General features: G+C 26.5%; 1 protein-coding gene across 2 annotated transcripts in view; it reads left to right on the top strand.

Moving 5' to 3' along the window:
- Window positions 1-12167: 12167 nt before the first annotated feature.
- Window positions 12168-25007, top strand: part of LOC100200521 (A disintegrin and metalloproteinase with thrombospondin motifs 9) — a 51016-nt gene continuing 38176 nt past the window's right edge. Inside the window, exons 1-3 of one of the 2 annotated variants that reach the window (XM_065818204.1) lie at window positions 12168-12344; window positions 13465-13501; window positions 15830-16250. In XM_065818204.1, the coding sequence (XP_065674276.1) occupies window positions 16187-16250 (64 nt within the window). In that variant the 5' untranslated portion in view covers window positions 12168-12344; window positions 13465-13501; window positions 15830-16186. Of the gene's footprint in view, window positions 12345-13464; window positions 13502-14323; window positions 14600-15829; window positions 16251-25007 lie in introns of those variants that run through there. The other variant, XM_065818205.1, reaches the window with a different exon arrangement.

Below are 25007 nucleotides of genomic sequence, written 5' to 3'. Positions count from 1 at the left end.
ATTGAAATTCTATATAGGGTCAAATACTATTTAAGTAAAAAAATTTTATTTAAGTAGTATTCATATTTTATTTTAGTAGTCTCATATCAACGAAACTTGGTATTAATATTTATATTTAAGACATATTTATTAAACTTTATTACCTATAATATAAAGTGAAGTGTAAGTATATATAACTTTGTTATGTCATATTTATAAATAGAAAACTTGTTATTTTGTTTACACAAGTATAAGGTTTTGACGACAAGACCATAATGATGTTCTTTTGGACACCGAGTTTTCAATGTTAGTAGTATTTTTTGATTTAAAAATTGTTTTAATTTTTATTTACTCTTATTATATTGTCTTATTATATTATATCTTATTATATTGAACAACAAATGTAAAATAAAAAGTACAAAAAAATTATAACAATAATAATAAAAATAATAATAAAAAGGAACATAAAAGGACATTTTAATTAAATTGTCAGGTCATTACAGATACTTACAAAAAAAATTTGTAAAGTTTATTTATTTTGTATTTAATGACCTGTAAGTGTTTACAATTTACTCTTCTTTTTTAACTCAGCCATAAAAGTGCAAACAAAAAAGATTTATGCAAGTACATAGTATTACAAGTATTACATAATATTATTTAAATATTTAATCCAGAGGTCGGCAACCTGCGGCTCGCAAACCTCATGTGGTTCTTTCGATGTCAAAATGTGGCTTTTTAGCTCCATGCACAAATATTAATATAATATTGAAATAAAGATGTTGAAAGTTTTTTAAAAACTGAAATATTTTGTAAGTTGATACTTAAAGCTTTTTCGTCTTAAAAAGTTGCCAACCTCTTAAAACCTCTTGTTTATGCAACCTCTTAAAACCTCTTGTTTATGCAATTTGTTAAATGCATTTTTTGTTATACTAGACTATTAGAAATAATTGGCTTTCGCTATGAAATTGGATTAGGCTTAAATTTAAAGTAAGGAGGGTTGGCACATTCACGGATTGTGACTCTGAACTGTACATAAATTATGATAAATAACTAACACTATCATCCCAATTGATTCATTCGAGAGAAGGAGGGGGAGGGGTTATTGAATGCTGACGTAATTTTATAGGGGGGTCTCTGGAAGGCTGACAAGTTGTTGACAAGGGGAAGGAAGGTAAATTTTGCCTAAATATTTTGGACGTAGTTAATAGACAGGCCCTCTACAAATTGACAACCAGATTGAAATTCCACTCACTCTTTTTTAATTTGCATTTAATCAATTATTTGAATTAGTAAACAAAATTTAAGTTGTCAAAATAATCTGAGCTAAGTCCTAAATATATTTTCAAAATTAAAACATATAATTTTTTCTTTTTTTCTTCCCATGTTTTATTACTATCAGCTGCTTTCCATGTTGTAAATGTTGGTTCTATATATATATATATATATATATATATATATATATATATATATATATATATATATATATATAATATATATATATATATATATATATATATATATATATATATATATATATATATATATTTGTACATACTTACACCTAAATTTAAAAAGTAAGTAAGCTAAGAATTAAGTTTTATAAAACTCTTAGATTAGAATATTATAAAATATTTTTCCATGTTTTCAATGAAGACAAAACAATTATAAGTATTTCAATAGCAGTGTAATAGCAGAGAGATTACCAGTAGCAGTATACTTAAGTTAAGCAGTATACTTAATTAAGCAGGATACTTAAGAGGTTTATATGAATGTATAAAAGCACAAGTGTACTCAGCCTTTTAAATTTAGGCGTAAGTATGTACAAAGATACGTACCCAGGAAAAAAGTTTTATAGAATTTCTATAAATTTTTGGAACATATGGTCTATAGAAATTCTATAGAATTCTATAAAATTTCTATAGAATCTCTATTAATTTTTATAGAAATTCCAATAGAATTTTTTTTCCTGCTTTTTATTTTATAGAAATTAAAGTTTTATAGCAATTTCTATAGAAATTAACAGACATTCTATAGAAATTCTATAGAATTCTATAGAATCACTATAGACCATATGTTCCAAAAGTTTATCAAAATTCTGTAGAACTTTTTTTCCTGGGTAGAAACCAAGGTTTAAAGTAATTTTAAAAACAACAAGTACTGTAGTAAATACATAATCCAATTGAAATGAAATTTTTTGCGTAGGTGTATTAGAAAGATGAATCGAGAAAAAAGAAGAAAAGTTGAAAAAGGTGGGCAAAGTACGTCGGACTTTATTCAAAAGTTATGAGCTTTGTAAATAAACTGAGCCTATTTGAATGGATGGAACAGCAGTCACAGGAAAAAAAGTTTTATAGAATTTCTCTAAACTTTTGGAACATACGGTCTATAGAAATTCTATAGAATTCTATAGAATATCTATTATTTTCTATAGAAATTGCTATAAAACTTTATTTTCTATAAAATAGAAAGCAGAAAAAAAAGTTCTATTGGAATTTCTATAGAAATTAACAGAGATTCAATAGAAATTTTATAGAATTCTATAGAATTTCTATAGACCATATGTTTCAAAAGTTTATAGAAATTCTATAAAACTTTTTCTCCTGGGTTGGCTAATAACAGATTAAAATACATTTATTTATTTATTATTTTTTTTAACTATTGTAATGTATTTAATTTCATCAATATATCATCAAAATAGATTTTCAAATAAAATTTATGTTAATGAACTTTAGTTTGTATGGGTATACTTATAACTAAAGGGTCCTATTTTTTTATATGTGTTTTACATTTATGTTATCATAAGTTATAATTATTTCACGAGTAATTTTTTAATATTTGAATTGCATTTTTATAACAACATATAAATTCTATTTATTTTTTTTTTGACTTCCGTTAGCTCGTAAGCTCTACAATACGGGTTAATAAAATACAGAGTTGCTTTGAGATCTTACCTAATGCTGCATCAGTTATTCGGTGTAAAAAGCATTGCAAATCTACAGAAAAATTACTATGGAAACCTTATATTTTCCAGATAAAGTGCTGCCTAGTTGTTGACTGATCTTTTGATAAATTGTATGGAAAAAGTGAAAACGTAAAAGCGTAAATTTTGCGGAGAAAGTGCTTTCTCTTTGCTGCCTGTCTTTTTCCGCTGTATCCATGGAAAAAATTTAACAGTGAACTTGTACTGCCTGCTTTATAACACCTTTAACATTCTTAGTACAAGAAAAATTTGAGAATAGATTTGACCAAATTTCGATTCCATAATTGAAGTTTGACTCTCAGTCGTCCGTTCTCCCAGAAGAAGAAACTTCTCAAGCCGCACAACAAGTTTCTTATATTATAATATTAATAAAACATGTATATATATATATATATATATATATATATATATATATATATATATATATATATATATATATATATATATATATATGTATATATATATATATATATGATATATATTTATATTTCTTAAGGTAATTTATGTGTGTCAATAATTTTCCTTATATTTTCATGACGGTAGATAACTCTTTTTTTACTTTGACATATTTATTAGTTGCATTTTTAATCATTGTATCGCAAGCATCACTAATGTCAAACCAGTTTGATATCATCAAGATGATTTCTTACGTCCAAAATTTTTTTTTTTTAATGTAGTTTTTTTATGTAGACTTTACAATAATCATGTTAACTGGTACAATAAAAAAATAAAACTATGTTTTCTTTTGTAGGTTCTTTCATTTTTACTATTGAAACAACTTTATCTTCGCTAATTTTTATTTAATAAAATATTTCAAAATATTTTTATTTATGTATATGTATATGCAATATGTAGACAAAAAAAAAATTTTAATCAAAATAAAAATTTCTCAAATCTCAAATTTTTTATAAATTGAAAACATTCAATTTACATTGTTAAAAGTTACATTGTTGAAAGTTAAGAAAGTTAAGAAGTTATTGTTGTTAATCCTTATGTATACTTGAAACTACTTTTAAATTTTTTTTTTTAGTTATGTAAACATTATGCGTAAATTATGCAAACATTATGCGTAAATTAAGAAAAAAGGAGTGTTAAATCAACTATTTTGTCTTCATATATAACTATTTTAAAAAAGGTTTTTTACGCGTGTTGCCTATAAAACAAGATGTATGGTAAGGAAAAAAAAAAGATTTTTTATATCTGTTTATGTCTACAATTGCATCTTTTTATGGATTAGTGGTTTATACATCTCCGGGTAATTGTTTTACGGAGTCCACATACCAAGACCTATAAAAACTGGCTTTGGTCGGTTTCTATGGACCTTATTTTAATTTCTGTTAATTAACAGTGTACTCCATTTTCTTTGTTTTTTAAGTTCTATTAATCAACTGTGCCCTCTTTCTTTATCCGACTGGCTAGATATAAACCTACATTGTTTCCTTACTAGAATAACTATACGCATAAACTTTTTCTTGCATTTTTTGATAGTAACAACAGAGCCGTCCCGAGGAGGAGGGGGCGTAGGAAGGTGTCTAACCCCCCTACGAATTTTATTAGTCATAAATTGGACACCATAGTTGGCACATCTGGATCTCTAGTTGGCAGTCGGCAAATGTCGACAAAGAGGATCTTTTTTTTAGATAAGTTAGTGGGCAAAATTTTTTTTTTGGCTTAAATTAGCAAAAAATAGGAACGTCATCCCCCCCTACCTTTAAAATCTCTTCGGAACGGCCCTGAATGGCAATGGCTCTTTCTGTTATTACCTGCTTGAGTGGTATCACTCAAAAAGGGTAATCAATATCTTAGCGTAAAATATCAAAAATGATCTTTTTTCATTGGAGTTGCTAGAAAAAATAAATTTGTATTGTCGACATATATTATTGAAAATATAATAGAGAACATTTTAAACATACAGTTATAATATATCAATCACAGATTATTCCTTTTTTTTTTCAATAAATTATATTGAAAAAAAAGAAGTCCTTGTGATTGATCTCCCCGGAACAATGAATAATTATTATTATATTCTTTATTTTATCAAAAGTGCTTATTGTCGTTGTTGTAACTTAAAAACATTTTTTTATTAGTTTATTTTTTGATAACGTTAATAGCATTTTTTAACAGTTTATTGTTTGATAACGCTGAAAGCATTTTAAATATTATAATGTACAACTCAGTGTGAGACGATTCCGGTGTAACGACTCAAAAAAAGAAAAATGAGTTACTTTTGTACTGTAAATCAGAATGACGTCTACTATATTTACATGAATCAATAAAGTTGGGTTCTTCACTTTTTTCCACAAACATCAAACAACTCAATAAAATCTTCAATTTTTTGTACAAACATTTTCACAATCATCAAAAAAAAAAAAACTTATGAAAAATCTGGCGATGCGTAGCCATACTTTTTATAAGATAGTTTGATGATTGCAAAACTTTATACGAACAGGTTGTGAAATGATGGCATACATTTTTTAAATATTAAATAAAAATTATTTTGGATATTTTTAATTTTGCTTTTTTGAGACTTTAATAGTTGTATTTTTAGTTCTTAACTTTATAACTTCATTTTATATTAGTGGTTTATTTTACTTCATTACTTTTTTTATAAAATACTAAACGCCTAAAAAATGTATTTCTCAATGAAATTTTATGCAAACTGAAAAATTTTCAGAAAGCTACGTTAAAAAAAAAAACTTATAATTATAATTATAATAATTATAATATTGGACAAAACTAACTTATCATAACTTGACAAAAATAACTTGTAATATACAATATACACCAAAAATAACAAATAATAATAAATAAGTTAATTAATAACAACATAATACAGTAAAAGTTGGATAGGCAGTTGGCACATTTTTAGTTGATACAACTTGATTGTTCACAATAACATGGTACACACATTTTTTTTGTAATGCTTCGAAACTTTTTTATTATTTTAAAATTTTTTAGTCAAAAACTCATGATATTGATATAACTTTTTATATTTTTAGTAGAGAGACAACTTTTTATTGAAATATTTAATTAAATTTAAAACAAAAATATAAAATTCAAAAACAAGTGAAACTTAAAATACTGGCAAAAGCATTTTAGAATAAAAGAAAGAAATTTATTTTAATAAAAAATTTATTTGGGAAACTTAATCTTTTTTTTTCCTTCAATCACCTCATTTGACACCAAAATGAATTTTAAAAATTAGCAATTTGCTCTTCACCCCTGTTTCAAGTAATAAGATCACGTGTTTAATTTCCTGTGGAATTTCAGGAATTCTTATAAAATCATGTTAAAACAAAAATGTTAAAAACGTGTTGCATCTTATTTTAATCATATTTCAATGAATATTTATGACGAAATATCATTTAAAAAAAAGAACCTTTGACGTCAATCTTTAAATGGATGGATGCCAAAATATATTAAAATATTTTGTGCTTTAACAAAGTTTAAAGAACAGTTAAACGGTTAAAAAAAAACGGTTAAACGGTTCTACAACAGTCAACAATAATCAGATAAAAACAAAATTTCTAAATATTTTGTAACTAAATTGTATGCAAAAAAGAAAAAAGAATTTATTAACCTAAAAAAACTAAATAAAAAAGATAAAATAAAAATAGCTTTTTTAAGAAATACTTTAGAACTTTTTTTGTACACATTATTTTCGCTTTTTAGCAAAAAACTTAAACTTTAAGTCTAAACTTGAGTCTTGTTTAAACGGTCTTGTATAACAAGAAAATGTATGACAAAATCATAGAATATCTAATTAAAGTGAAAATTTTTAATTTTGTTCTGCTTTTTTCGTTGTTGTTGTTGTTGTTGTTGTTTTTTTTGTTTCTGATATGAGAGTTTTTAGACTAGGAATGATCTTCAACTAGAAGCTTTACAAAATAAAAGAGTTGACATTTTGAAATTTACAGATACCCAGCAAACATTCTATAGTGGAATTTCAGTGGACCTATATATGCATTTTGAGCGGACCACTGTAGTTTTGCTAATTGGTTATTTAGTGGACTATACGTGGCAGCCGCCTAAAGTGGCTATAGGCATTTTTTAGCGGTTCATTGGAGTTTTGCTCATCGGATACTTAGTGAACCATTAGTAGTAGCCAAATTATAACTATACAAATCAAGACCTTTTAAAAAATAAATATACTTTAATTTAATTATATTACTCATTTATTAATTGCCATATTAATTATGCTAATCCTGCATGGGGTGGTGTAAATAAAAGTACACTAGAACCTCTACCGTCAACAGAAGCATATTGCACGTCTTTAAAACTTTAAAGACCGTTTTACTCATGCCACGCCTCTTTTACTTAAAATGAAATTTCTTAATGTATATCAACTTAATGTATATAATATTCTTTGCTTTATGTATAAATGTAAAACTAACACTTCACCTTTTTATAATTTATACTCACATAAAAAATAAAAAAAATACTACCTTCGAAATGAAAACTTTACCCAACAACATTTTCGCATACAAATTTTGGTAGATCTTGTATCTCTTATCGAGCTTTTTTATGGAACAAATTAGTTTTAAAATACTTTGATTTTACTCAAGAGTGGAATTACAACACATTCAAAAGAAAACTTTAACAAATAATTTTATCTATCAATAACATACTCTTATATTTTTAATTTTTATAAAGTAAAATTTTTAAAATTTAATTCTTAGTATATACGTATATGAATATTATATATCCTTTACGTTTATTTATTTTTACTTTCGACAAGAATATATATATTTAACACAATAAATGTAACGATGTAGGTTCTTGACAACAAGACCTTAAGGTCTTGTCGTCAAGAATTGCTTTGTTTTTCAACCATTTTTGGCGGCTGCCACTAATGGTCCACTAATAAACCGAATAGCAAAACTACAGTGGTCCGATCAAAATGCCTATATAGGTCGACTAAAATTCCGCTATAAATGTTTGCTGGGAAGTCTTTACAAAAGTTTAAAATTTAAAACTATGGTCTTGAAATTTAAAACTGTAGTTTTGCTTATAGTGTACCATTGGTAACCGATGGTAACCATTGGTAACCGATGAGCAAAACTCCAATGAACTGCTAAAATATGCCTATGTAGGTCCACTGCAAATCTACTAAAACAATGTTTTCTGGTTTAAAACGTTTTTTAAGTGCAAGTATGAACAGAGATTACGGAAGCTTTTTTAGGTGTATGGTAACTTTTCAACTATACATTGTAAACTTAAAGCTTGACCTAGCAAACATTCTGTTGCGGAACATTTGTAAACCTATATAGACATTTTAAGCAACCACAAGTTTTTTAGATAATCTTTTGTATGCTTACTTTTTTTGAAATTATTTGAAAAATTGTCATGAGAATAACTCCTATACACTTACTCACTTACTCCTTACAAGTCACTTGTCTAATTCAAAAATCAAGGTTACTATGCAACATTGAGACAGATCTGAGAGCAAATCAACTTTCAATCAAAACTAATTATCAGCTCTGTCAAAATTCCCTTTTGCTTGCTTATTCAGGTTTGGCAGATTTTCCATACCTTAAGTATACCGATCTAAATCTTTTACAAAACACGTAAGTTTACTTTCTATTTCTAATATAAGATCATTTAAAAAAATCATTAAAAATGACGCTCATTTATGCGATGACAATATGCGTCTGCATCACTGATTGTAACTGTTAAATTGACAGTATATGTATAGATCATGTGTTAATTGAAAATGTCAATAAAGATCTTGTGTTAATTAAAAACTACTCATTAATATTGATAAAGTAATCAATGCTGTTTCATAAGACCAAAGAGTTTTGTTGAACTAAACTTAGCATTTATATTACTATTTTATTAGTATTAAATAGAGTTTCCGCATTGCAACAAAAACGTTTAAAATAATAATAGAGATAAAAATAGATTTGCCGTTAATATTTGCCGTTAAGATTTGCCGCTAAATTGTTGAAAGAAATTTACTTGTAAGTAGCTAAATCCGTTTTATATTATACAATACAATTGAGCACAAAATAAATAAACCATTTTATAACCATCCATAGCTCAGTGGGTTTTTTAAGTTTAAATATTAATTTCTTGACGAGACATTAACATTTATGATAAAAATTTAAGTATGTGACGCTCAATCCAATAAGTCCTATTAGTTGGATTCACACGACTTAAAGTTCTAATAGGGTTAATGCTACGCTGAGTGTAATAAAAACTTATTTTAAAAAAAACTAAAAAGTAACTTGCAGAAGAGTTATACCACATGAGCTAAAGGTGATTCAACTTATCCTCTGATTTTGAAAAAGCTATATTATATATATATATATATATATATATTTTATATATATTTTTTAAATTTTTAGTCAAGATTAGTAGAACTTTTGTCAAGTAAAATTTTTTAAATTTCTTAAAATATATTAAATATATGTAGAAATTTTTCCAATATTTTGAAATTTTCTTGAGAAATTATCTCCAAATTGGCTCTGATCTGATATCCACTAAATATAGACCTATTTCTCTTTTATCTAATATTGACTTTTTAAAAAACTTATCTGTTAACTGTTCAAATATTTAAATAGTTAAAAGAATTAAAGAAAAACTAAATTGAAATTCAAATGAATCTCAATTGAGTTTTTGCTTAAAGCATTCTTCTTGCCTGGCATTAATACCTAAAAAAATTAGCAAAGCTCTTGATAATGGTCATTTAACTGATACTGGTTGCACAAAGTAGCCGTGGTGCAAAGGTTAGAGTTCTAGCTCCACGAAATTCCAGGTTTAATGTCGGCTTTAGCAAAGTAAGCAGCATTGGTAAGGAAGGTAATGTGAACTTCTAAGTAAAATGTTTTTTAACACTGTAATAAGACGGTATGGCCTTCTTGGAGCATTCTAGTTCCAGTGGGCACACGTTGTCTGGGGGACATTTATCGGACGTCCCTGGGACGTCCAGACGTCCGTAAGACGCCCAGCGACCGTTCCCTGAACGACGGATGCTTACTGGGGTAAATAAAAAAAAAATTGTTTGTGGTATTTTTATCATATTAAAAAAAGCTTGATTTAAATTGAAATTTTTTTAAATTAAAAGTACTTTGATTTATAAATTAAAACGTTATGGAATTTGTTGTGTTGTAAAACACTTGTTTTCATCTTTTCTTTCAGATCGAAAACGATTTGTAAGTAAAAATGATTATTATTATTGCGATAAATTTATAACGGTATTCCTCAAAGTACTTTACTAGGTCTTATTTGTTTTTAATATATGTGAACGACCTAAACAACCCTTTTCACATTAGCTCATCTATACGCTAGTGACAAGTTTCTAGTTATTAACGTATTATACATAACCCATTTATAAAATACGAAAGCAACCCAGTGGGCACAGTACGTTTTTAAAACGTTCTTTGGCTTTTTATTATTAGGTTTAAACCTTATAAAAACGTCTAAAAAACGTTTTAAAAACGTACCGTGCTCACTGGGAACATTGTTTTTCGATATCAGTTGATACAGTTTTTCTCTCTGAGTTATCAACATTTGGAACCATCTGACATCAGAAGCTGTAAACGCTAAAAATATTTGCATTTTTTAAATATAAATTAAATTTCGATTTTCGAATTTTTTGGTTTTAGAGACTACCTTATCCAACTTCGAAACACCATTTCTATAGTTATATAAAAATCTTTATGTTTGTATTATAAATTATTTATATAAATGTTGTACGCAGTGACGGATCCAGCATTTTTTGAGGTTTGAGATTGTACATTTGTATGTTTTTACTAATATCAAAGAATGATGGTTTGCAAAAAATTGCAATGATTGGAGGCTGGGCACAAAAAAGCCCTATAGTTTCATCCCCACCCAACACCCCAAACGTAAGAGCATTAAGTTGATAAAATAATTTTTCATTCTATTCTCAACTAAATATATATTCATCGATAAATTTTAAGTTTCATAGTATCATTTCTAAGCGTTCAAAAATTATGATCATAAAAAAATTTGTAACCCCTCAAATTGAGTGGAGTTTGAACTTTATATGGTCATAATTTTTGAACGCTGAGAGGTAAAACTAAAAATTTATTGATGAATATAAATTTAGGTAAGAATAGTAAAAAAACTATTTAATCAACTTGTTGCTCTCACGCTAGAGGTGGGGTACGGTTGATGAAACTATAAGGCTTTTGTGCCCAAAATTTTCTTATTTTTATATTCATAAATGCTTACAAATTTAAGTCTTTATTCTCTTTTTTAGCAAACATCTTATCCCATACATCCTAAGATTCCTAGTAAAATGATCAAACGTTTTAAATTAATATAAGCATTTAAAGGAAATTTTCCGTTTGAAAATTTCTACATAGAATTTTTTAAAATAAAACTCATGAAAAACTAAATATCAAAAAAGTTGCTAAAGCAGACTGTTAGTGTACTTGTTTGTCGTTTTGCAAATTCAAATTTTTAACACAATTTGAAGCAGTCATTAGAAAATATATAAAGTTTAAAAATATTTTTATCCTTAGCAAATAATTATTTAAAAAGTCTAAATTCATAATTGAATTTCTAGATGCATAGCGAAATTTCTAAATGAATTGTTTTTTTAAATATTAAAATAAGTAAAAGTCGAGATTTTATGAAAGGCATTAGCCTTTCTTAAAATTATTATTATTAGTCTTAATCGAATGTTTGTGTTAAATTTGTGTTAAAGCTTTCTAAAATACTCAAATGAAGTAATTTGTCCACTAACTTAGTTTTAAAACATATTTAATTGTCAGATTTAATTTCACTTGGGTATTCAGTTTTTCTCATCTGAATCTTCTGATAGCTTTCCTTCATCTGCTGATATAAAATTCATCAATTTAAAAAAATACTTGTTTGCATTAAGTAAAACCTCATTAAAAAATTAATTTTTATATTAAATTTATAAAATAAAACAAGATAAAAAAGTATGCGATTGATATATCCTGGTGATTAAACGTTTATTATAAACAGGAAATTATAATCAGATGGAAACTTTTCATCTATTATTATTTGAAATCTACGTTTTGTCCCTAGAGAATTAAAGATTCCACTAGGCTTTTAAATAAAGAAAATTTTAATATTTTATGATGAGATGTAATCACGTGCTTATACTATTAAATTAGTCGTAATCTTTCATCACCAATCACGTAGTTACCGGATGTGCACCACAAAAGACTCTATCCACTGCATATATATACTATTTATTTTAAAAAGAAATATCGCTTTTTTAATTAATAAAATAATGTGCTTTTTTTTTATTAAGAAAGAACTTTAAGAAATTTTATTTTACATTAAGTATTACAATGAATGGAGAATAGTCAGAGAAAATGTTCTAATATTTACTAGGACTTTATTCATTTTTAAGTCTTCTTGCAAAGATATTGGGTGATTTTTTGTAAGTAAATAGGGTTTGAAATTTTTATAGGTGTGAATGACATTTCAAATTTGTTAATTTATATATATATATATATATATATATATATATATATATATATATATATATATATATATATATATATATATATATATATATATATATATACATGAATGTATGTATGTGTATGTATGTACAGATAATTGGCTCACATTAAATGAGTAGGAGGTCACCAAATCAATTGCCATGATCCTTTTTTCAAAATAGATTTAATTATAATATGATTTTGAAACTTCTTATAATCGGTTCTTCAAGTGACGCCGATCGTTTTTAAGTGAACAAAAATTTGCTATTTAAAACGAATCACAATATAATTTATCACTAAAGGGATACTAACAAAAAGAAATCAATTTTTATTAAAAAATAAAAATCAAAGCCAACAAAATAAAATCTAAAGGTTAAAATTAATGTAAGGTTTTTGATTTTGTTTGCCTAAAAAAAACAGTGTTTCTTGTTTGGATTGCAGCTTTCAAACCTCAGTGTGAGATTACAAAGAGGTTCAAATGAAACTCAGTGTGTTCTTCTAACTTTTATACCCTCAAATAAGATTTTTACTTAAGTATCAAATTGCTGACACAGTCATCAAATTGCCAACATACCACCTTTAGTTTTTCTAATAATCGTTAATCATAAGTTAACAACACGTTAAATATATAAATTTTGTTGATATGTCAATGTTATATATTAATATTTTAATGTAATATACCATTGTATCGTTAAAATGTAAAGATGACATATAATGTTATTGTAGTTGCTTATTTTTGTCAATTTAAGATCATAAATTATTATAGATAATATGTGCGAGTGTTATAATATAATAACAATAGCGCAAATCAAATGAAGAATAATTATTAAAATTATAATTTCTACATTCTATAAGTTCTATATTGAACCACTGCCAAGGCTAACAATGAGAATTTTCAAAAACAGTTTTGCCGGATACCGAAAGATATACGTATTTTTTTGGCATATGATTTTTCAGGCGTCAGAATTTATAATTAGAGAACTGAGTAATTATCATAAATAATTAGATGTAATAATGTGTAGCAGTAATAAAAAGCTTATCTTGATTCTTGTTTAGAATATTGTTACTTCGAAAGAAAAAGGTTTTATGTTAGGTATGTATAAGCTGAATTACTTTTTAACTTAATATAATATGTTTTTAAGCAAAATAACATTTTAGATTACTTTAGAATATAAAAGAATAAAATTACTAGTTAAATTCATTTGTGAATAAAGTGATGTTAAAAATAATGACCATATTTGTTGCAAATTTTAAAAAAAAAAAAAGTATTTTTTCTATTTGAGCCACCTTAAATAAAACTTTCAATATTGAGATTAAAAGAACGAACAGCACTTTTATAACTGTTCTAGATTTTAAATATTCAAAAGTTTTCATTGAAATATAGACTATAAATTAAAAAAAAAAAATGTATTGACTGAAATGAAGACAAAAAATGAAAAACGGCTAAAGCAAGCTAAATCATTTACATTAATTATTGTTTGAAAATGTTGGATTTTCAAAACATTGTAACGGAACTCCCTACTATGTAAAAATAATTCTAGGAAAGAAAGTTCAAATGAAATGTTTACAACAAACGTTAGTATTTTGTCCAGAATCCATCGTACTATGTTAACAATTCTAACAAAAAAATTTTTATAAATAAAACGAAGTAAAAAGCCTGATCTGACTACATCAGTTTAGTTAATATTTAAAAAAAAAAAAAGAAATAAAAACCTGGACTTACTTCTCTTAATAACTCTTATTTTTTTTGTTTTAAAATTACATTTTATTAAAATTTCCGGGGACACAGTTACCTCAAAAAAATTTATCCCGATGTATATCTAATATCCATTGAGTTAAAACGGCAATGTTATCAAAGAAAATATTACGAAGGAAAATGTTAGCGGGATAACCTAGTCTGGTGATAATATTTCATATAAATATTTTCTTTAATAAAGAATGGAAAACACCTTATCAGTGTCGCTTAAATAATTATATCCTAGAATTTGTTGTTGGCTTGATGCAATCATTATAGCGGAACTGTTTGTGATGATTTTTCTTTAACGGTAAAAATTTCGATAAAAAGGCTTGGAAAGGAGTTAAAGGAATTGTGAAGATTAAAAAAAAATCTTATACCTAATTCATACTGTTACTAGCTGTTTTCATGATTTTTCTTTTTAATTTAGTGACAGTTATAAACATATAAAATTAGGTAGGTTTTTATTTTATATATTAAAAAAGCATTTTAAAGAAAATTTATTATTAGTAATTTTGTCAAGTCATAGTTTATGATATTTTTTAGTTACTTAGGCAGCACAAGACAAATAAAACTCTAATAAAGTTGATATTCCGTATGCTTTTAACATGCTCACTTAAGGTCTTTCGTCTAAGTCATAGATAATATTAATTGTTTCACAATACTAAATGATGCATTTATTACAACAGCAACATAACACCATAATGCGACATTAATGATAACGACAACCTTACAACATAAAAAGATGTTACGACAGGATACATTTTACTGCTATTTGATGCACTGTTGTGTATTAAACAACAGCAATATAAGGTGTATGAAACAACAGCAATATAAGGTGTATTAAACAAAATAATCTCTAAACATGGTAAACGAAACCGAAGAACATTTTTAAAAACATGTAATGTGTACATGGTTTTTATACCAGGGGGTACAAATAATCTTGTTTATACTACAAAAGCTTATATATTATCAACCAATGAGAGTTAAACAGGTTTATGCAGTGACCAGTCATGAAATAAGCAATAAAACTGAAAAGTTATCAATTATGTTAGTTCAAATGACTTTACAGTTTAAGAAAACACTTCTTTGATATTGATAATTTGTGTTCATTTAATTTAATTGCTTAGCTGGATTCTTAAATAAAACAATAACCACCTAATCTCGCCTTACAAGTAGATAATCCGCCTAGAAAATAATTTGCTGCAACATGAAATACAAAAACAGAGGATATATTAAAAATGACGATTAAAGAAATTTTTACTAAAAATGATCATAAGTTTTACAATGCCGTCTGAAAACTCCATGAAACTTATGTTGATCTCTTTGTTTTATCATATTAATATGGTCACTGATATTAATCACGTTATTAATTCATTTTGTGAAAATGTAATCGTCGCTTTAATTAATCGCCGCTGTAATTATACTTATAAAAGAAAAAAATAAAGCCAAAAATAGATTGAAGATATATGTTAATAGAAATCAAGAGATGATATCTCAACAAAAATTGAGATATTAACAGATATTAGAAAATCTGACAAATAAAACACATTTTTAAATATATATTTATATATACAGACGATTAGTCTAATATTTGTATCATAGTTAAACCGTTACCTCAACATTATAAATAGCAGGAAGTGTTTAATTAAGGAACAAAATTTGTAATTTTTCTTTTCTTATTAGAGTGTTTACAACACCGTCAAACTTATTGACTGAGATCAACCCTCTGGGATTTCCCTTTGGCTTTGGACTCAAAAGACTTTACAAAGAAAAATACGTCAACATTTGATTGCGTATTATTTATCAGAGCTGTTCGGGACTGCATCAAAGAAATTAGAGCAAGCCCTTTTTAAAAAATTATATTAAAATCTCGAATTCATTGAAATTCATACAAACGTTTTGAAATACATGAGCAACTCATAGGTTATCTCCGACTCCTTTGAAACAGTAGAAAAGCTTTTTAAAGTTTACTGTTTATGGGAGACTTTGTTAAAGTCAGCTAAACTTGTAAATATAGACTTGCTAAAAATTTGCCAAAATATGATTCCAAGGGCGGTAATGAAGATTTTGGTTTTACAACTTGCGTATCAATCAGTAGTAGCAAGTAAGTTATTCTTTATTTCTTTATTGAATTAATTTTGTTTTAGATTTCTACTTTGTTTTATAAAATGGTATAAATAAAACAAAAAAAGTTATAATTAGCAAAACATTTATGAAAGTTATTATTATTTTTTTCTTTCGTTTTTTGAATCGCTTCTTTGAAATGCAAATTTTTATAAGCCAATAATAACTTTTCTATACCTCTCTGTTATCTAAAAGGTCAACACTATTAGATGAAAATAACTGTCAAGGACTTTATCTATTTGCACAGATGTTAGTTTTTCGGGGCTTAGATCTTTATGGATCATAAAGGTGGAACAGCGCGTATTAAGTAATAATTGTTTAACGCGAGTTCAGCAAATAATAAACAGCTAAATAACCAAATTTGATCGCGAAAATAACACATGATTTGTTATTCTTTTCAATACAACATATTATTCATGTTTATTTATTTTATTTACGACTAACAAGTGTTTCATTGCGATAGCGATGTTAACATTGTTAATATAAAATCACAAGCAAACACAATATTTTCAAAGAAGCTTATGTTTAAGGAGTTTTCTAAATAATCCTTAAATTGTCCGCTTTTACACAAGATGTGTCTCCGAATTGTCCCGCCGGTTCTTCTTCTTTTTTTTAACGAAGGTCTCTTCGGCATATCTTATAAACATTTTGGAATTTATGGAATTTGGAATTATCCAAAGTTATTGTTACGCAAGTAAACACATAAAAGTTTCAATATCAAATAAATGTCAGTATAATTTGGTTGCAGAAATAATAATCATAACACTTGTCAATAAATAAAATGAAAATAAGTTATACAAATTAAAGTATATTGGTAATAGTAATAATAATCACTTAATTCAAAGTGGGTTATTACACACAAGCATCTATTATATAAACGCCATTGTGCATTCTATACTTCCTTCCCTGCACGCATACACGCATAACTATACAAACTCAAATAAAATCACAATAATAAACCACCAATAAATAAATACCTTAACTTGTCATTCAAAAAAATTGACACAAGTAATACAAACTCTGTGAATATGTAATACAAACTCTGTGAATGTTAAGTAATTTTACTAATAAATAATGCAAAGAATATTGTCGTTTAGGCGACTATTGTTTTTGTTATCTTTCTACAGTAATATTTACATAAAAACAAATTAGTTTCAAATATAAATTAGAGCTCGATGCTAAATGAAGTTATATAGTTATGTCCGAAAAGTTCCTATTTCGAAAAAAAAAACGATGCTTAGAAGTTGCTTTTAAAAGTTATTGATCGTGAGTCCAAGCTTAAAGCTATTTCAACTCTTTGAAATTATAACCGAATGATATTGCAGCTTTTATTGCAACCAAATAATATTGCAACTTTTATTGCAACCAAATAATATTGCAACTTTTAAGATGCAGTTTTTGGCATTATGCATTATGCTAACATATCTGTATAAGTCTTATGTTTCATTAGTGGAGGTGCAACATTAATGTCTTAAGATTCTATTTCTTGTTTTGCAAATGCACAAAATTTTATTTCTTTTAACAACTGCTTCATGAGGTTTCGAATCTGTAAGATTCAGTTGTCAAATTTGAAAAGTTCTATGAAGTTGCGCAAAAAAAAAAAAATGTATGTTTATTTTTAAATTTTCTTCAACTATATTTTTTAAATAAAAGTCCATCGATTTTTTAACCTAAATGTTTTTAATATCTGAAATACTTTAAAATTTTTAGGATGTAAATAAATGTGCTATATGTCAATTTGCACAATCAATCAAATTGTATCATTGATCTATCAAAAGCGCTTAGATAGTTAAAATAATAATATTTAATGTTTAAGTAATACTTCTAAAGGACCTTTTTTCCTTTTGTAGATCGTGATACTTCTTGCCAAAATATATTTCAGGTTGTGACTAATAATTCAAATTTTTCTATTGGATAATTTCTCAGTTGTTAATATATAATGCAAACACTATTATTATAGAAGTACTTTAAAGCATGTTTTTTTTTGTTGCTCTTGTAGCTAAAAAGTAATTTAGGTTTATTTATAATGTCGTGTCAACGGATCAATTAATTTTTGATCAATAGTTTTCTCGAATGATAAATGTATTTCATCAAATGATAAATTATTTAGTCGAATGATAAATGTATTTAACACAGATTCATTTAGCATAATATTTTGCATTAAAATTTCACATTAAAAAACGACAACTTTGAAATAAACATCAGATTCAAAGAAATTCTAATATAAATGTCTGTTTGGGGTAATATTACTGCTGCCGAATAAGTTGGCTAAAAAAAAATAAGAAGAAATGGACAGCATACAAAGTCTAATAATTTAAAAGTAAAACTTTATTTTTTGATACAGTTTTATTTATTATCTAAACCCATAAAAATTTTTAAAAATTGTCCATTTTTGCCTATGCTTCTATTCTGTTTTCCCTATTCATCTCCTCGCTTATCTATTGATCGTTTCCTTAAAAAATAAACAAAAGTTATAATTTTTAGTTTGTTTAAAATTTATAATTTTTAAAAGTTATAATTTTTAGTTATGCAATTTAAAAATTACAACTTTATAAAACTAACGTTATTGTAAGGGCACAAATAAATAAAAACAAACGCAATGGACCCGTAACACTAAAAACAAAATAGATTTAGGCAAAAATTTAGAAACTTGTTTTTAATTATATAAAATTTCATTCAAAGAAAATTTTTGTTCTCTAATAAATCTTTAATTGAAATTTAAGTAGTATTATATTACTTTCAAAAGACGTCTTTTTTAAGTCCTGTGCCCATTAGGTAGTCTCTTAAAAATTTAAACTGGTAAAAAGTGCCAAATAATAAATAACTAAAATAAATAAAATCATAAATAATATTTTTAGTAGTTGAACATAAATTTGGGTGAGGTTTGGACATAAAGGTAAATTTACAAACCCAAACAACACAACACGTTTAGTCAAACAATCCGATGTTGTTCTGACGTTAGCCCAACATAATGCTGGGGAATCATGCAACAGTCAAAACAAATATATAATAAAAACGTTATTACTGATAACTTAGGGATCGAGATAAACCAATTTTTTAAGCTGGCCAATATCACAAACAAAATTACTAACATAAAAGGTTAAGGCCCTATGATACATAGGAATCAAAAAATTTTATGAATCAATTTGTTTTAAAAATTATTCAAAAAAAAACTTTAAAAGTAAGCTGCTGAAGTAAACTTAAATAATCTTTTTTATAACAATAATTTACACTATTTACAATAAAAAATAAACGTGAAATGTAAATAATTATAGTTTTTAAAAATATTTCTATCTACAGTGGAGAAAATAGAATTAGCCTCACCTTTATTTTTTGTTTTAATTAAACAAAAATGGCAATGAAACAATTATTAAATTTACCCTATTTCTTCTTATCTTCTACTACAATTAAAAAATTTATAAATTGGTATGCTTAATTAATTACAAGCGGAAAAAAAATTAAAAGTATTCAATTTGTGGAAAAAATAGAATTAGCCTCGTTTACGTTATATACAAGAAAATACAAAAAATATTTTGTTTTACGCTCATTTAATATTTAGCATTGCTTCCTGAATTTTTAACGACTTCAAATATGCGACTTGACATACTAGTCATAAGATTTTGGATTTTACGTGAATATTTTTCTCTATAAACCAAGCTTTTGTAAGCTTTGAGTTATGGATAGCAGCATTGCCTTGTTAAAAAGTGAAACTTTCACCCATCAATTCTTCACCATGTTCAACCAAACTAATTTCTAATAAGCCAATGTAGTCCTGTGAATTCATTTTTGTTGAAATTCATCCTAGTGGAAGTTTTCCAATAAAAGAAAAAGCCCCCAAAACCATAACAGTTCCACCACCAAAGTTACGACTCATCCGAGTTCCTTTCTCCTTTCGAAGATCGTGCCAGTAATATTGATAGCCATTAGGACCATCTAGATTGAATTTTTTTCCACCACTAAAGAGAACTTGATGCCAATCTTTCTGCTAAGACATGTGTTTTTTTGCAAATTGTAATCTAACTTCTTAATGAAAAGCAGTAAGTTTTGGTTTACGTTTTTTTCAAACTGTGTTCGGATCTTCATGTAAGATTTGTCTCACACGTTTAACAGATACAGTTAATTGTAAATCAGCACGAAATTGAGATCCAGTCATGTGCTGAAAAGAAGAACGACGTACAATAACTCGTTTAGTACGATTATCAATTATAAGTTTGCCACCACATTCCTTATAAGCTCCATAATTAACGCCAATCTTGAAGTAATTATTAACCACTTTTGGAGATCTTTAAATTTTCTTTGCAATTTTTCGATTAGATAAGCCTGTATATTTGTATGCTTTGATTACTGCTAATTCTTTATTCGTTAAACGCTCACCACGTCCCATTTCAAAATCAGGTATCAAAAACCAAATGTTAAAAACTTTATGAGCCATGATTTCACAGTCTTGTTTAACTTAGAAATAATAATTAAAAAAAAGTCACAAATGCGTATCACCAGATCAAAATATACAATAAACTGAAAATAATAATTGATGAGGCTAATTCTATTTGCTACCGCAAATATTAAGTATTATACATTTTATGGTTTTTATCAAATGTACCGTAATTTAATTATGCTATATTATAATCTAAAAAGTTGTTGTTAGTAACAATAATTATATAAGTGTGGATACAAAAGATGCACCGCACAAATTTGCTTAGAGATTTACAAGATATTGGATCAGTACATGGTGAGGCTAATTCTATTTTCTCGACTGTAGTTTTAGGATTTTCAATAACACATTTTTTCTAGAGTAGGAAAAATAAATTTACGCATAAATTTTTTCTTTACTATTTTTTATCTTCACTGACGTATCTTTTTTTCTTACTCGGCAGCTTATGTGCTTTAACTTTTTTATGCTTTTAGTTCTTGACCCTACTTTAATTTTTTTTTGACTCATTTACTCTAAAAACTATTACTATTACCCTTTAAAAACTAAACATAACTTTTCAGAGTGAAAAAGTTGAGCGTGTGAATGTGTTTTTTTTTAATATAAGGAAAAAGTCATCTACAGAGACCAAAATTTTTTTTTTTTTAATTTTTTAATTTAGGTGCCCCAAGAACTCCTTACGGTCTTATCACAGAGCACCACGGATGAGAGTTTATTTAGAAGTTCACGCCTCCTTTCGAACCGATGTCGCAAAACTTGCCCAGAGGTGGGGTTTGAACCACAGATATTTTGTTTCCACTACGCCACTGCTGATTTTGACTTGGGATTGAAGGACAACCCCCCCCCACCACCACCACCACCACCAGCACCACAACTTTAGGAAAACTTTTGCTTTTTCCATTCAAATTCTAATTCTGGCTGCCTTAACCCCCCTTAATTAGCTCTTCAGTCTCCCCATCCCCAACTTCCTTGACCTTGCTACGCCCCTGGTTGCAACTGTTGAAAACTTAACTTTTAAGTTGCAACCAATATTTAAAAAAATTTAAAGTTAAGTTTTATATGACTCATTGCTGCAGACTTTTTAAAAACTATTACGACATTGTCAGATGACTTTTTTCAATAACAGTCGAACAAATAGAATTATAAATAGTTTGTACACAATGCAGAATCTTTAAATCATTTTAAAGTATTGACTCAATACTTTCTAACGTTTTGGATTTTAAACTTTTATTAGAATTTACTCAATTCTTTTTAACATTCTGAAGTTAAAAACGTTTAAAAGAATTAAGTGTTTAAACAGAATTGAGCTTTTAACTTTAAAATGTTTAAAGTTTTGAGTCAACGGCTTAATTGTTTCAAAAAATTTTTTATTGAAGCACATAAGTTATAATATGATGCAAAGCATAAATAACAGCTGCTAAAACGTTTTTAAATTAAGTTAATGAATAGCTCAGACGGTCATCAGACTTAAAATAATGTTAATAAAATCGTTACAAAATAAACCATATTAAAAGCCATTAAAAAGTCTATACAAAAATGACGTCAATAAAATTAAATTTGATTATTAGACGCGATTCTTACTTAAATTTAAAATCCCCGTTTTAAAGTATTGAGTAATGTTTAGGTTTTCAAATTTTTGTACAAAATTGATCAATTACTTTTATTTATTAGCACCTAATCATTGTGAAATTTTTAAAAAATGTGTGATAAAAAATTAAAAAAGCAGCTTTAAAATTTAAAATATCTTCATAGAGAAAAATATTGAAAATTTTATTAAATTAAAAAGACAAAAATCTATAATATCTATTATATACTTGTATAAAATCTATTATATACTTCTTGAAAAATAATTAAACCAAAAATTTTGAATACCACTTTAAATTAACTTGATTGATGGACTTTAAATTTTTAAATATTTAACTTGACTGATTGACTTTAATTTTTGAAATATTTAATGAAGTATTAAATTCTTTTTATTTTACTTTATTTTTTTCATTCAGTGATAAAAACAACAACAACAAATACCATAAATCTATTTATTGTTTGATGAAGAAGTGCTACACCAGGCCCCTCTATGTTGACAAAAATAAAAACATAGAAACTACAGACAAAGCAGCAATTGTCTCTAAACGTTACTTTTTATGCTGTCTTTGATATATAAATATTTGATATGATATAAATATGAAATATTTAGACCCATTTGAAATATTACATTTAATATTTATTAAACATTTGGACTCAATTTTTAAATTCCATCAGCGGAAACGTCATGTTAGATTTGGATGAGATTTAAAATATTTGGTTTAACTATTTTTCTAGAATTTTTTCTAGATTTATGCCTTTTATTTATTTTTTGATAAAGTTTCCGTATTTTTCTCTTGAGAGATATTTTTAAATATTATTCTTAATAAAAGAAAGCTGAAATCACTCCAATCTTTAAAAAATGCTGCAAGTCGAACCCTTCAAACTACCGCTCTCTTACACGCACTTCTGTTTCTCACAAGATAATGGAAAGTCTTACATATTGACACATCACTGATAAGCTGGCCACATATAAACTCATCAGTCCTGCTCAACAAAAATTCCGAATAGGAAAAAGTTGTTTAACAAACCTACTTGAAGCTTACGAGAAACAAGAATGCTTTATGAGGTCGTAGTCTTGAATTGTGGCGCACATTGTATATTTTATACGTTTACCCACACAGTACTAGCCACGGTCATCATATCTAGCTCAAGATAAATCCAAACTTGAGCAAACTTAACACCGAGCAAAACATATCTCTACCTTAAAGCACTTATCCAACACTCATCGACTATCAAGACTAAATCTGACAGCGTTTAGCGAACGCCGTGCAAGAGGAGATCTTTTTGTGCAATACAAAATCAGCAGCAAATTCGACAGCAATTCTGCTCTTTATCAATAACTTGTAAATTTTACTGATTGTTAACAAATTAAAATTAAATTAGATTTTAAAACTGTTTTTATTTTTTATTTTTTGACCATTTATTAAGCTCTTAATTAGGCATTTTAAACATTATTGGTAAACATCGTTTATATATACACATTTTCAAGATGTAATTGAAAACACGAAAGCTGTAATTAGGAAACGTAAATTGTTATTAAGAAATACGGAAATTGTAATCAAAATGGATGTGAACAACTTTTGTGAAATAAATCTTGAGACGGATTTAACTTAATTATTAACATTTATAACAATTTTTAACATTAGACTTTCGGGGCTCAGTCTGGCGTTTAACACAACGATCATTAAATTCCATTATTAATACTGGTAAATACAAATGCTAAATTCGATAATATTAACTTAGTTAATATTAAAAGTTAAACTCATGACCAAGAAGACCATTTATAACAATCTTTAAGCTTTCATTGTGAAGTCGCAACTATCCCAGACTGTCACTATCACATCTGGTTTTAATCTCGGAATTAAAACCCGTATAAACACGTGTTTGTTACGATCCAGCCGTAAAATTGTATACAATTTAGTATTTAAAAAAGTATTTAAAAAAAGAAAAAATCATTAACATTAAATTTTCTTAACTTTTTCACATTTTTCAAGCTTAAATTGAATGAAAATGTTACCATTGATCACACTACCGTATCTAATATATTTAGTAACTTTTTTAGAACAATCCAAAGCAAATTAGAAAGCAAAACCTCCAAAACGCGTATTATTTGATTTTCCTAACATTTCTAATTATAAATCCATCTTTATTAATCCTACGACTATAAATAAAAAAAAGCGTCTATAACTGCTTCAAATAGCGTACCTACATTTCAACTCATCAAACACATTGTTTCTAAGCCTCTTTGTACTATTATAAATAATTCAATTAAAAGTGGCATCTTAAAAATAAAAAAGTGAAAAAGATTTAATTATTTCCACCAAAGTTTTTATTGTTTTTCTTATAAAATTAGTCTTATCACCCTCTATTAATAGCTATCTGTAGGTTATTTTCTCTTTTAAAAAAATATACGCGTCGACAAATTTGTATGCATTGTCAAATTTTAGTTGAACATATGCTTTGCTTTCCTTAAAAATCTTGCCCTGGGCAATGTCAACAAACTTAGTATATCAATGCATACTAAGTTTGTCGACGTCGCTCCTAACCTCAATTCAACTCCATATAAAAAAAGGCGAATGATATAATAAAATAACAAATTAGTAAAAAAAACAACCATTATTAACAAAAAAACTAATAAAATTAAATTTTATTAGTTTTTTGAAACTTTGATAACCTACTAAAGGCTAGAAAAGTTTTCTAGCCTTTAGTAGGTTATCAAAGTTT

Source organism: Hydra vulgaris, chromosome 14, assembly GCF_038396675.1.
Source record: "Hydra vulgaris chromosome 14, alternate assembly HydraT2T_AEP".
NCBI lineage: Eukaryota > Metazoa > Cnidaria > Hydrozoa > Anthoathecata > Hydridae > Hydra > Hydra vulgaris.
This window is presented reverse-complemented; position numbering and strand designations above follow the sequence as displayed.